At 38.0% G+C, this 14,453-nt stretch overlaps 1 protein-coding gene across 1 annotated transcript in view; it reads right to left on the bottom strand.

Annotated features, from left to right (window-relative positions):
* Positions 1 to 14,453, bottom strand: part of sptbn5.L (spectrin, beta, non-erythrocytic 5 L homeolog) — a 149,759-nt gene that overhangs the window by 93,925 nt on the left and 41,381 nt on the right. Inside the window, exons 22-29 of the mRNA XM_041573253.1 lie at positions 14,118 to 14,344; positions 12,566 to 12,752; positions 11,632 to 11,832; positions 10,641 to 10,757; positions 8,511 to 8,674; positions 7,704 to 7,836; positions 6,902 to 7,047; positions 1,343 to 1,457 (exon numbers count right to left, since the gene is read on the bottom strand). Coding sequence (XP_041429187.1) covers positions 1,343 to 1,457; positions 6,902 to 7,047; positions 7,704 to 7,836; positions 8,511 to 8,674; positions 10,641 to 10,757; positions 11,632 to 11,832; positions 12,566 to 12,752; positions 14,118 to 14,344 — 1,290 coding nt within the window. The remainder of the gene's footprint in view (positions 1 to 1,342; positions 1,458 to 6,901; positions 7,048 to 7,703; positions 7,837 to 8,510; positions 8,675 to 10,640; positions 10,758 to 11,631; positions 11,833 to 12,565; positions 12,753 to 14,117; positions 14,345 to 14,453) is intronic.

Genomic DNA, 14,453 nt, shown 5'->3' with positions numbered 1-14,453 from the left:
ATTCATTGGTTAGATGGAAATATTTGTGTTGCAGTGACAACAGATAGCAGCATAGAACATTAGGGTTCATAATTTATGCCAACCTGACTCCCCAATCACCTTCTGTGCACGGCAAATCTTGCATGCCACCTTATCTTTGGCAAAGTATTTATGCAATGTGCTCCAGGAGCTACAAATTCCATACATGTATGCACAAGCAACATTAGTGGCTCAAAATCAACATTTATACTTACTGACACACCAGTATCCAGGCCTCGATTTATGGCAAGGCTACAAAGGGCTGGTCCCAGGGTGGCAAAATTTTAGGGGCAGCTTGCCGCCCAGCCACATTCTAAGGAGCACTGGGGATGTACTGCTTGGGGGGGGGGAGTTGCGTGTGTGAAAGTAGGTTGGCGGGCACTAGGGGTGCCAGTGCAGGAAATTCGGGCCTGCTAGTATCTGCTCTGACATCAATTCACTGTCAATTACTTATGCCCAGATTCCAAGTTTGCAGTCGTAGATTCTCAGATCTGGCTCTGTTCTATCCTTCAGTACTTATATATTTGTATCGTCGACCAATTCTTGCAGCTAAAGCCTATCCTTTTAAACCATCATCCACATACCTCCCAACTGTCCCTTTTTCAGAGGGACAGTCCCTCTTTTGACAGCTCAACCTGCAGTCCCTCGTTTGTACTGGAAAGTCCCTATTTTCTCTGCACTGAACAGCCAGAAAAAGAAACAAAGTTTCTAACTTAATTGGCTTTTGGTGGAGAGCACAGAACAGTTAACAGGTGCAAATAAGATACTTTGTAACAATTTTGAGACACAAAAAAACAGTTTAGATAAGGAGAATTATTTTCAAACTTTCATTTTTTGCATTGATCATAAAGATGGAGAATGAAGATTTGCAAACTACCTTGCCCTCCATACATTGTGGTTTTTCCATACCACCCACCATTACAAAGAAGCTCACTCTGGGATCATCTTGCATCAAAGAGCACCTTCCGATTATATCTGCACAGCCGAAGACTAACAGTTTTTTCAGAAAGTTATTTTATTTACATGGCTAGGATTTCTTTAATTAAGTTGCCAAATTTCTAGAAATATATGGTTTTTGCAATGAGCAGTTATTAATTTCAATGAATATTTATACAGCCCATGCCCATATTTTGGCCAAACTGGAGGTGATGTCATTACTAGCAAGGAGCAAATAACACCAGTGTGCCAATTTTCCACAGTGCAATGCAAGACAAAAAGATAATTTAACCACCTGAAACGTATTTATACCACTATTCAATCTAAACCAAATGTAAAATCTAAAATGTTTTATTAACATAGGAACAAAGCCATATGAAATATGAACCTCTATATGAGCCAGGGCTTCTTTGAGGTCCCAGAAACTTTTATGCACAGCCTCAGCATCCTGCAGACGCTTTCCTCTTTCTCTGGTTAGCTGCTGAAGTTCTTCCCATGAGGCTCTGTAGATAGAGGAGATAAAAGAGAAGGTGCATCAAACATTAAGTAAACTCTCCATTAGAGGTTGTGGAGAGATAGGTGATTATAAATACTTTTGGTGGACTTGTCCGATTGTGGAGAATTATTGGAATGCTATAGTATAGATAGCATCAGAGGTATTTCACAACCCTGTATTACGAGCCCCAGAGCACATTTTATTGAACTATCCATCTCCTGGTTTTGACAAATCGGTTAACTATTTATTGTTGCAAATATGGTCCGCTGCACGATGGGTTATAGCACTTAATTGGATTTCTCCGACTCTCTCTGTGCCTCAGTTTATATTTAGACTCAACTATATCCAAGAAATGCACCATTTAACAGTGATAGTTATGAACAAAAGAGAGTACCATGACATTATATGGCAACCTTGGGAAGATTTTAAAAATTCCTCTTCTTTTCCATTATGACTTACAGTAGTTAACACCGACTCCTACCCATAGATAAAAACCAATGGGGCCATTTGGAACATTTTTATTGTCAAAACGATACAGTTAGGAAAACATACCTAATCACCAAGATATATTTGAGATGATTTTTTTTTTAGGTTAAGGTTTAAATATAACATTTCATTGTCAACATTGCTTCAGATGATCAGATGTGTAAACTGGCATGACATGTTGTTTGTAATGCGATAATGATACCTTGCTAACTTTATTCAATGTTGAAACATGTATACTTTATTATCAAAACTAATAAACAGAGATATGCTAAATGAACTGTCCAGTTACTAATTGTTCCCATGTTGCTATTACTATGCAGATTTACTGCCAACTAACATACGAGCATGAGTAGAATTTGCTTCTTAGATGGATGTATTGAGTCAAATCTCCTAGAAAAAAAATAACACAGCAGCCTTAGTTAAATGACTAATATACTATAAACATGAAAAAAAAAAACAATTTTTACTGTAAATTTTTGAGTAAAGCTCAAGAGGTTGTTCCTGCTTCCACAATGCCTGAAGTACTCAATTACAACTTCCATTATCACTACGAAATGACAGCTGGAGGCAGACATCCAAGCATCGTTGACTTCATCAATACAGAATAAAGTCATAAAAAGTGAGTGTGGACTGTCAAGAGCTGGACTTGAGTGATACCTTGATCCCTTGCAGTGCAACCTGTTGCAATGAGTCTTCCCGGAACATCGTCAGTGACAGCTGCAGCAGATGGACATGCCCCTTGCTCTATTAAATAGCTAGCAACTGACCAGATCATGCTACAATAGAAAGATGCCTTCTGTCCCCTGAACTCTTTTGTGGTTTAATAAATTTACTATACAATACAACTTCATATCACATGAATTGTGGTCATAAAAGGGCATAACTTTGCTATATGCTTATAAGCAATTCACTTATTTCAGATAAATGGAAAGAATGAACAGAAGCCAATGGAGAGAGCACAATGGGAAGCCCTAAATAATAAATTCTGCAGTAGGGGTAAGATATCTCTTAAAAATGAGAATGCCCATGGGGAGTGACCCGGGAACTGGGGAGCAACAAGGACTTGACAGGGTTTAGAACTAGGGAACCAGAAGAATATGTAAGGAATTATGGGTGCATGCAGTTTGCAGTGTTGCCTGTGAGGAAGGGTGGAGGCAAGAAGGGTTAAAGGAGGAAGGAAGTGAAGGGGTTGTACTTTTCTACCTTGAACAGCTCTCGCTCTTCCCAGAGCAAGAGGGTAGGGGAGCATGGGGGTGGTATTAGTATAGAGTCCCAGGGGAAAGTCAGTGATAGTGGTATAAAGTATAGGGCATAAAAGCGGTTAGGCCTGGGGCAAAAGTAATTGAAGCGGCCCAGTAGCAGGAAGTGAGTTATGGAGGAAAGCCATGCCTAGGAGGGACAACAGGCAGACTCATCACTCTTGGTTATCATTGTTTGCAGCCTTCAGCAGCTATTGGAGGTTACAAGAAAACTATTTAAATGAAATTGTTTACATTGCCCTAAACGTAACTAACGTTAATATATGTTGGTTGTTATTTCAGTAAATTTGATAATAATAAAGCTATGGCCCTTTTTCACCAAAAGTCTCTCGTGTAGTCTGGTATTTAATCTTAATGAAAGGGGGGGAAGGGTTTGGTGTTGCTAGGAGGGGCCCATCAGATTGACCCTGCCCCTGTCATGAACCTCTCACTTCTCTGTTTCATTTAGTGTGGTTCGGAATAATCTTTACAAAACTATTGAAACCAGGCTGCAGTTTGTTAATAAAAAGAAATTAAACCCCTAACTTCTAAAAAATAAGTAAAACTATAACGTTAATTCAAAACACGGCAACTGGGTTTCATGCATAATACTGTTTTCAGGCACGAACACAAAGCTTCTTTTCAATTAAAAAAAAAAAAGAAAGCAAAATTGGAAATAGTAAAATCCAAAGTCATGCATCCATCTATGTCCTTTTAATGCCAGCTCCATCTGGACGTCAAGGACTGTGTAGACAACCTTTTTGTTATGCAATTTCATACGAGAGTTTGGCGTGACTGAAATATCTAGTTGATTCAAGGCCAGTAGTCCGGAAGAGGTTTTATTTGCCAATCTCATTCATGACTGGAATGATTCAGTGCCTGAGATTCATTACTAATCTCTGCTTCCTTCCGCCCATTTTCTCCCTCTTCACCTGGAGGTTTATAGGTAATGGAATGAGCCAGAAAAAAAAAACAGGAGCCAAAGGGATTAAAAAGGAATCCTAAACCAGTTGAGTTCTAATGTCAAATCGATATAATAAACCAGGGACAGCTGCTGACGGCTCAGAAGGGGAATACAGTCCTACTATTGTGCAACCCTGTGCAGATAGATTATGGAGATGGGATAGTTCAGTGTTCAGTTCAGAATGCTGAAACCATTGACAGAAGTATACAAAACAACTTCAGATATTAATTCATCTCTGCACTCCTAACAAACAAGAGTAATGTATCATAGGTAAGAGCTGCCAGTCAATTTTGCTTGCACGCTGTAACACACTGCATTTATAATACACCATCCCAAACACATGTACACTCTAGCAAGATATGGGCAAAACAGTTCAGTAGGTTTCACAGTTAACATAAGCTTGTGAAAATGTCAGAAATATGAAAAATATATTGCCTCCATATTTGCAACAAGCAACCAGAACCAGAAGTGGAGTCCCAAGAACATAGAGAACATTTCCAATCTGACACACTAACCAGTGCACTAGTTTTATCACATTTCTGGTATAGTATTCCGTGGGTCCACTGTACATTCTATAACAGTGGCCCCCAACCATTGGCTCATGAGCAACTGGTTACCAACCCCTTAGATGTTGATCTCAGTGGCATCAAAGCAGGTGATTATTTTTGAATTTCAAGCTTGGAGGCAAGTTTCATAAAAAAACAGGGGTACTGCCAAACAAAACCTCTTGAAGGCTGCCAGTCCACATTGGGACTACCAAATAGCCAATCACAATCCTTATTTGGCACCCCCAGGAACATTTTCATGCTTTTTTACATTTGAACCGCTGTTCTATAATATAACTTGTTTCATGATGGCAAGAATGCTTCATATATATATATACACCCCTTAAGATAAATGTGTGTGTTTGTGCTTACGTAAGATGTGAAATACTTAATAGAATATTGGTTTTGTGTTCCAGGAACACCTGAGACATGGAATTATAGCTTACTTTTCGCAGCAAAAATGCTTGGTCTGATCAATTTCTCTATCCCATAAAATGCTGTCACATATCAGCACAACATTTTGTGAGACCCTACATTCTGGGATGGAAAATCTGTTGCAAAAATTAGATGGTTTCTTTACAAATGCATTGCAATGATAAAGCTATCTGGGTTGAAAGATAGAATGTTGGATCAAATGTTATATCTTTTATAAAGCTGTCAACATTGACCTTGATTATACACAGAGAGATATAAGCATGCATAAAACATGCATTCATCGTTTTGGTATTACCCTTATTACATGCAGTTGTTGGTAACTCCAATCCAAAGAGTCATATTGTGTCAAATATATAATCTTCTACAGATTGATTATTTTATGTACTGTCTGGCTATATCTGATTTGTAGGAATACACAGTTGCTCCAAGGAACTATATCAGATTTGTAGGATACACTTAGTTGCTCCAAGGAACGATATCTGATGTGTAGGACACACTTAGGGGCAGATTTATCAAGGGTCAAAGTGAATTCGAGGGAATTTTCGAATTCGAAATTCAAAGTAATTTTTTGGATACTTCGACCATCGAATAGGAAACTACAACTTCGAATTTACTTCGACTTCGATTCTAAGTAAAAAACGTTCGAATATTCGACCATTCAATAATCGAAGTGCTGTCTCTTTAAAAAAACTTCGACTTCAATACTACGCCAAATTAAACCCGCAGAAGTGCTATGTTAGCCTATGGACCTTCTACAACCATGTTCTTAGTCTTTAAGAAAATAAGTAAAATCGTTCGATCGTACGCTAAAATCGTTTGAATCGTTCTATTGGTATGATTTAATCGTACGATCGAACGATTTTACTTCGCTTGATGGCCAAATTCGGTGAAAAATACTTCGACTTCGATATTAAAAGTATTTTAATTCGATGGTCGAATTTCAAAATATTTTATACTTCGAAATTCGACCCTTGATAAATCTGCCCCTTAGTTGCTCCAAGGAACTATATCTGATTTGTAGGACACACTTAGTTGCTCCAAGGAACGATATCTGATGTGTAGGACACACTTAGTTGCTCCAAGGAACTATATCTGTTGTAAGTCTTTGCTCTCTAATCTGAGACTATATTTTCTTTCCAGACTCAAGTAAAGCATATGCTCTACTCCAGTCCCAGCTCTCTTAGGTGCTGCACCCAGCTGTGTATCATACACTTAGGGGCCTATTTATTAAACCTCGACTTTTTTATGGGGAAAACTCACATTTTTAAAGATTTTTTATACTCCAAAGCTGCTAAAAATCAGAAAATACTCCGGCTAAAACCAGTCGAGGGCATGTAGAAGTCACTGGCAGATGTCCCTTTTACAATTTGTACTATTTGAATTGTCGAGATTTTTTGATAAATTAGTTCAAATTAATTTAAATTATACAACAAATTAGGGTCTGTTTTTCTCTCTCTATATATATATATGCTACATTTCACAAGTGGAGTTACCGGAAATTATTCAGCAGCATGACCTGGCTGGAATGGCTTATTTCAGTGGTGAAATTTAGCACCTTCAGTACACCAGCCCCATAGTTAAGATTTGGGGAGGTTAAAGGACCATTAGGACATATCTAAATGGGACAATATGTTATCTTGAGGACTGAACGTAACTAGAAAAAGTCAGGGAATACTAGACAAATAGCACCGTGAGCTGTAAAGCTGTGCATGAAGTAACAAGCAAATTTGCAATCTGAAAAGATGAAATGCAATGTATAAAGCTATCCCACTCAAAACGTTACCTGAGCTCCTTTTGTTTCTGCACAATCAGCATGGATTCTGCATGTCCGCGATCCAGCAAGCTATCTGCGATCCTCTGGCATGCAGACATCCTCAGGCTAGCTGGCTCCATCTGGTGCTGGAAGGTGTTAAACTTGGCCTGCAAATGCTGTGGGAAGATGGATTGATGAAGAGTTGCAAAATGGTATATTTGACTTATGATATGATATGAATGCAAATAATGCGAAGGACAAGTGTAAAGTCTCATCTAAAAGCCCTGCCTTTTAAAACTTAGGCTAGAATTATAATTTCAAACTAATATTGAGATAATAAATAGTACTAATAAAAGTTTTGTCTACTGAGCCAATACATATACAGTGCTCATTTCCAACATAGGTGCTAAGTTGCACGAGTGCAGTTGACAATAGCACTGAATCAGTAGTTGGTTGCTACTTGCAACTGTGTTTGTACATGAGCCCTGTAATGCCTAAATGACAGAGGTTTGTAAACAAATATTCAGTTGTAAATAAACTGAGATACAGATACTGTTAATTTAACTATTATTTTTAGTAGAATGTAGCAGTACCATCTATTGTGCTTATAAATTGAAGGATTTGTTGTGTTAATAAATCCTTGTGTTGTGATTTTTTTTTTAATCTTCATTAGTAATGGGTAAGGCAGGCAGAATTCTGGAGAAATCAGATGAATCCTAATAGGTCACAGAAATAAATGGAGGTGATTTGGCAGATAATCAATCAGCACAGGCTGGTGGGCATACTCTACATGCTGCCGTCTCTACCACCATTCAGATTAAGCCATTCTTACCAGGACTTGCTCATAGTCATTTCCACTGTCCTCAGAGCTAGCCACCTGCCTCTGCCGGTTGATCCATGACTGCAGATCTGCAGATTCTCTGAGATATTCATACAGTGCTAGAGATTCCTCAAGCTTTCCCCACCTGCAGAAAAAAAATTAAACTAAAATGAAGCTTCTATGATGTTTGCTTGTCCAGTTCATTGCACATCTGCACATTTTGACCACAATTTCTAGCACTAGCATGGCAAAAATCTTGACATCTTAACACCATTTAGAGTTATGTGGAAATACATCTTATCAATAAACCTGTAATAATCCCAGTTCCAAGTGAATATTCCACAGATCGACCCTCTGTCCTTCTGGCAAAAAAATCATAAATATCCAGGGAAGCAAGTAAGTACCCACCCAGAATCATACCCTAATTTGCCTTCAGGCCTCGCTCACTGTTTTGGGAGGCAGAAGACATCTTACACTTTCATTTTAATGTATAATATTGCCTTTGCAATCAATTAGAGGAGCCCTCTCCACGAAACATACATATAATAAAAGATTTATGATAGTTTCATTGCAATAGCACAAAACAAGAAACAATGGCGCACAAGTGGGAAATTCTGGTACCTTCCCACCAGCTGACCATAGAAAAGAAAATTTGCATAGACCCACTTGCTCTTTAAATATGTGTATTTATTCCATATAATTCAGCAAACTGCACACCATACACAACCTTTCGGGGAGGTGTGTAACCCAATCACCTCCGTCAGTTACACTGCAATATCTATAAGAAATATCTATATATTTGTGCAATATTGAACACACCTTACTGAAGCTCGTTCCTGAAGGTCTCGCATTTTTACATTGATTTTTCCCACAGGAGCATCTACTTCATCGTACTGTACAGAGGAAGGCAGAGATAAGGACTTCCCTGTACGTTCCAGATCTGATGCAAGGTTCTGATATAGATCAATCTCGTGCTGTAAGTCCTGATGAGTAAGTTGGAAATGGGTATCAGTATCATGTGATCCTTGACGTTTTCATTACTTATTACATATAAACAAATATCAAACCAAAAAATCGTGGTAAATGGCTGGACACCAATAGTATTAAGTGACCTTTCATTTGCCACAAAGCAAGCCAGTTCAGGAAGTGGTAACACTCCAAAAGTAACAACATATAATTTAAAACGTAACTTTTACTGTTATATTGTTAAAAAACACGCTCTCTGAAGTACACACCCACTAGCCAACCAATCCGTCGGCAGTGCTGGACAATCTCCATAAAATATAATTAAAAATAGATTAAGCGTAAGGTGGAACGGTGAGGTCTACACGAGACTTCACTGGTTGTTATAAACGTATATTTAACGTATACAAGGGGCCACAACCGCCCGCTCCCTCCCTTCCAAGCAGACTCCCCCGTGCCAGAAAACTTGCCTATCTACGTTGGGACTGTGTGGGAGCTAAGCACTCCACCGTCCACCTATGCCCGCCCTACGCGTTTCGCCGATGCACTCGGCTTTGTCAGGGGCATAAGTAATGAGCGCGTTTCTCTGCCAAGATTAAATAGCCGGTTTCAAGTATCCGGGTACTCGAAGTCTCGCGATAGTTCGGCCGTGACTTCCGCATTGGTCATATGACGTCGTGGTTGTCACGGAAACGATACACAAAATCACCTCGCAGCTCTCATATGTGTAACTGGTGAAAATTTCTTTTAATCGTCCACAGTTGGGAACCATCACTTAGTATATAAATATGTGTTATTGATTGAAAATAAACCTTTACTGCTTGTAAAGCCATTTTTAATTTGTAATGGGATCCTTGATCATGTATTATGCGATATTTATGGTTATTCATTAAGGAGATTTAACGCAGCAAAAAATTGATTTTTTTTAAAAGAAATTTTTAACAGAATTAATTATTAATTCAAGAAACTACATTTTGTATTTGCACCTATTAATAAACTTTGAAATACTCTTTTATTAATGAGTGGCGGACCTAGGTACTTGGGTGTAACGATTGCTCAGGGGCATTTTCGCTAGTGCAGAGAAAGTGCTTACAGGAAAGGACTGAAGGTAAAGCCTTCATTAAGACTGCTTGGAGCCTTACTATTTAGCCAATAGATCCATTTGGCTTCGCATTCCAATAGTTTCCTATCTATATCGCCCACTCGGGAAGTGGGTTTGAAATGTTCCACCCCAAAGAATTTCATGACCCCTGTATTACCACTATGGATTTCATTAATGTGGGTACAACAGTCGTGTTGCGTTTGTTTTTAACGTCACCCACATGTTCGAGGATCCGTCTTCTGAATTCCCTCTTGGTTTTCCCCACGTAAGTTTTTCCACAGGCACATTTCATAATGTACACGACACCTACTGTTTTACAGTTGATAAACTGCGATATTTTAAAATTGGTAATGTCCAGCCTCCCTGTAACACAGTTAGTCTTTTGTATAAATGGGCATGCCATGCAAGTGCCACATTTATAACAACCCTTCGTTTTGTTTGTTAACCATGTGGTGTTCGTGGGGGTTTTGTAGTGGCTGTGTGTCAGTTGGTCTCCGATGTTTCTGCTTCTCCTAAAAGTTATCAAGGGTCTGTCCCCTATTATTTGTTTCAAATCTCTATCTTGCTCTAAGATATGCCAATGTCTGGTCAATATTCGGGTGATATCTTTATGTTCTCTGCTGAAATCCCCTATCAGTCTGATTTGTTTATTATCCTTTTGTTTGTTAGGAGAATTTTGTTTTCGGGGGACCAGAAGAGAATTCCTATCCTTGGCCAATGCTATTTTGTATGCTTTTTTCAGAGAATTATGGCTGTAGCCTCTTTAAATTGAGCTCAATTATTTTTTCTTATCTGATATAAACAAATATACCTACAGTACTGGCAGTGTAGCAACAATTACCATATTGTTAATAGTGTCATTGGTGTAAAAAGAAATAGGATACCTTGTGCTTCTTCATGAGTTTTAAGGTGGCGTCCTCTTCTTTGCCAAAATCCTTGCCATTCACCAGTGGGAGCTTTTCTACAATCCAGTTCTCCATGTCGGATACATCCAGAAGGAACTTAATATGGTACAAGAAAATACAGTTTTACTAAAGGTCACTGTACATGCAGATTTAGTTTGGGAACTTTTATAGTTACATTTTTGACAAGAAAATTGTAATAAATAAACCTTAGACACTTGTTACACTTCACAAAAAAACTCCAAATATTGCTCTTGTGTTGCTTCTACTACAGTGTGACTATTTGTTAAGTTAATATCTAGGTTAGAATATAGGAGTGTTTATTCTGGTGTCCTTCCAAGTGGCCTGGTCTTGGAATGATAAGGCACCCTAACTTTACAAAGTGGAAAAGGGTCATACTTCTAATAAGATTTAATACTCTTCCATCTGCCTATGTGAAATCAAGGATGTATCTCTTCCTCAGAGCCACGCAGAGGTGTAAAGAAGAATAGGAGGCCTAGAAGTCTTCAGAGCTCATCATTCTTGTTGGGGAATAGACTATATTCCCCAATTGTTATTGTTATTATTGTTTATTTGGTTACCTAGGACAAAATTGTTAAATATAAAGTGTGCACTCAGGAGAATGTCATTAAGACAGACCTATTCTGAGGAAAGATGCAGGCTCTGCAAATGTAACAATTATATATATTGAAATTACCAGGAAACTGTGCTACACAGAACACTAGCCTAAAATATCACAGTACTTTTCATTCACATAATGGTGCCAAATCTCACACACATCTATCACTCATATTAAATTATTCATCCATTCCATTATATCGCCTAGGCCAATGTTGCTATCTATTAACTGTCATGCATGCTTTCCATATTTATGTTCTAAAATCTTCTCTAATCAAGCAGCATTAAAGTCAGACCATTTTGGATGGAATACATTCTAGTATTTGAACAGCACTCTCTGGAAGTCAGTCCTCACCTGCTGAAGAGAGATAGACTTTTGAAGGCTCTTCATTCGTTCCTCACAGGCCCTTTCAAGCTCAGACCAGGAATGCTGCAGCTCCTTATTCTTCTCAGTTATGTTTCGGGATTCTGGGTGATTGCTTGCAATCAGCACCTTCCCCATATCGAGGACTCTTTGCAGTTGTTGTGTGTGAGCATTTATTTCTGCCTGTAGCTCCTGTGCATTAAAAAGTACCTAATTTACTAAAGTGAGGTTTTTAGTTTGCATAATCATCTGCAAAAACACACATCCTAATGAGTTAAAACCATATAAGTCAATCTATGTGCAGTTGGGTTACATATTTCCATGGATTACTGTACTGAATACTTAGGCATGCTCTAACTATGGGGTTCCATGCTTCACAAGTGTAGTGCTGCTCCTTAGCTTGTATGTTTTGATGATGAGAAAGTTACGTGGCATCCAAGGGGATGACCACATCCTGCCCTCTACCCACTCATTATTAATACAGCACTATCAAACGCAGGCAGCAATGTTTTTACAAGAGGGCACTGCTCCGTTCCAAGGATGGGTGTATTGTATCTGCCAAAGAGAAAGGTCTGACATCATTGGGCATTTGAAAATAGCTGGTAATAGAAAAATACAAGTATAAATGCATCAGACCTTTTAAAATGTAGCACACTTTTTAATGTATTCTATAGAGGGAATACAATAACAGCCTGCTGTAGTATATGCATTTATCTCCAGCCTTAGCTCTGTGATTGTGACAAACACCCAGTACAAAGGCATCACTTCTATAAGCTCTTATGGGGATATCAACGAAATATAATAAATATAATAAGCACTTAGTCCTTGCTTGTCATTTCACATCCTTTTATGTGTTATGCCAAGAGTGAGTGGTATATCTTTTTGCAAAATACATAACGCTGAAACTGAACACAAGATACCTTACCTTATGCTTTTGAAACAAGCTCTGCGCTGCATCCAAGGACCTGCCGTAATTGGTTGAACTTGCACTTGGCATCTTTTCAGAAATCCATTTCATCTCCAGGTCATAGTAGTGATAAAATTCATACTGATTCACTTTGGCTTGCAGGAATTCCCGTCTCTTTGCCAAGGGGTCCTGCAAAGATTCAAACCTGAACAAAGAGGGAAGCAAATGTTTAAAATCCCACTTAAGGGTAATTATATTTTAATCACTGCAATAACATGGCCCTTAGATCATATCACAAGTATCATATTATGGACTTTTAGCAGGAATTCAGGGAACATTTATTGTTGTTTCAGTGGAGAAACTACAGTTCACTGGACCCAATCTCCTCAGTACAAGCGTGCCTGCAAACATCTCTGCGGTTTCATTTGAGACAAGATGCCGTCATGTCTCCCCTAGAGGATGAGGGCCCAGGTTTAATCCCTGTAGTTTTGCCACTGTTTGTTGAAAGCATTATCTACAATAAAATCATTTTATTTCCACATATTTAAGTTTCCATTTTATTTTACTTGAAATGAATAATATTAATACCAACTGGTTCTTCTAAATTAAAGGTGTCTCTATACCAGGGGCCCAACTGCAGAGGAAACAGGAGGGCCCAGGAAGTATAGGAACCCTATATATATATACACACACACACACACACACACACATATATATATATATATATATATATATATATATATATATATATATGTGTGTGTGTGTATATATATATATATATATATGTGTATGTATATATATATATATATATATATATATATATATATATATATATATATATATATATATATATATATATTGTATTCATATATATATACAATTTCAATAAATATTGATAAAACAAGTCAACATTTAGACATTTTGGGGGCCTGAAAAATAACTTGCTGTGGGGCCCACTAATATCTAATTATGCCACTGCTCTGTACCCTTAAATTGGAGGGTACACGGTTTTACTGGCATACATTTATGGTATTTCTTAATACAGATTATAAACACCGATTGGGTCTTTCCTGCTATGAAGAGTACCATTAGTATCCTTGCTTAAATGACCACACCCCTAAAGGGTTATAGGCTATGCCCTATTGCTTCCTTTAATGGGTTACAAACACAAACCCTTCAGGATGTGATATGCAGTTTGTGCCCAGCCTATCAGTGAGCTAAGCCAATAATACTATAATATTAATATTATGTTTCCTTTATACGAGAAATAAAGTAAATGTATAATAAATATTCTGTCAGCCCTTAATATTTTCATTTGGCAAATACAACTGTGCAAATAAAAAATATATTGTGAACTTGCCATTTAATGGTAACATTTGATTCTGGACGCATATATTAATGTGGATCAACAGGTCTTTAAATGTATATATCTGCACTGGGAGTCATTTGGGCAGGTTGAACTTGACTATTATCTTTTTTCAATGCAAATTAATTATGCAACTAAGTAATGTTTTGTTCTTCAGCTTTTGCTTTACTGCAATGTTACAGATTCTTAAGACAGAGCAGGTACCTCCGTAGATATTTCATGGTCTCATCCATAATTCCTTGTGAGTTGAAATGGTTTGAAGCCATTTTCTGTGCATCAGAAACAATCGAATTCATCTTATCTGCCAGCTCCTGGCTCTCATTCTCAAGCTGACGATGGGCTTTGAGCAGGTCCCTGCTGCTTCGGAGGTCATGGCTGGACTCTGGAGCTTGCAGCACTTTTTCAATCTTCTCAATTTTTACTTTAGCATCCTGGAATAGGAATTTGAATAGGCAGGGAAGAGAAAAATGATACTATGAAACCATTTATACTGAACTGTACTATGATTACTCTTTTATTAATATCCCCAGAAGAAGATTC

Source organism: Xenopus laevis, chromosome 8L (assembly GCF_017654675.1).
Source record: "Xenopus laevis strain J_2021 chromosome 8L, Xenopus_laevis_v10.1, whole genome shotgun sequence".
Taxonomy (NCBI): domain Eukaryota; kingdom Metazoa; phylum Chordata; class Amphibia; order Anura; family Pipidae; genus Xenopus; species Xenopus laevis.
Note: the sequence above shows the minus strand (reverse complement) of the source record. Positions and strands in the feature narration are given on the sequence as shown.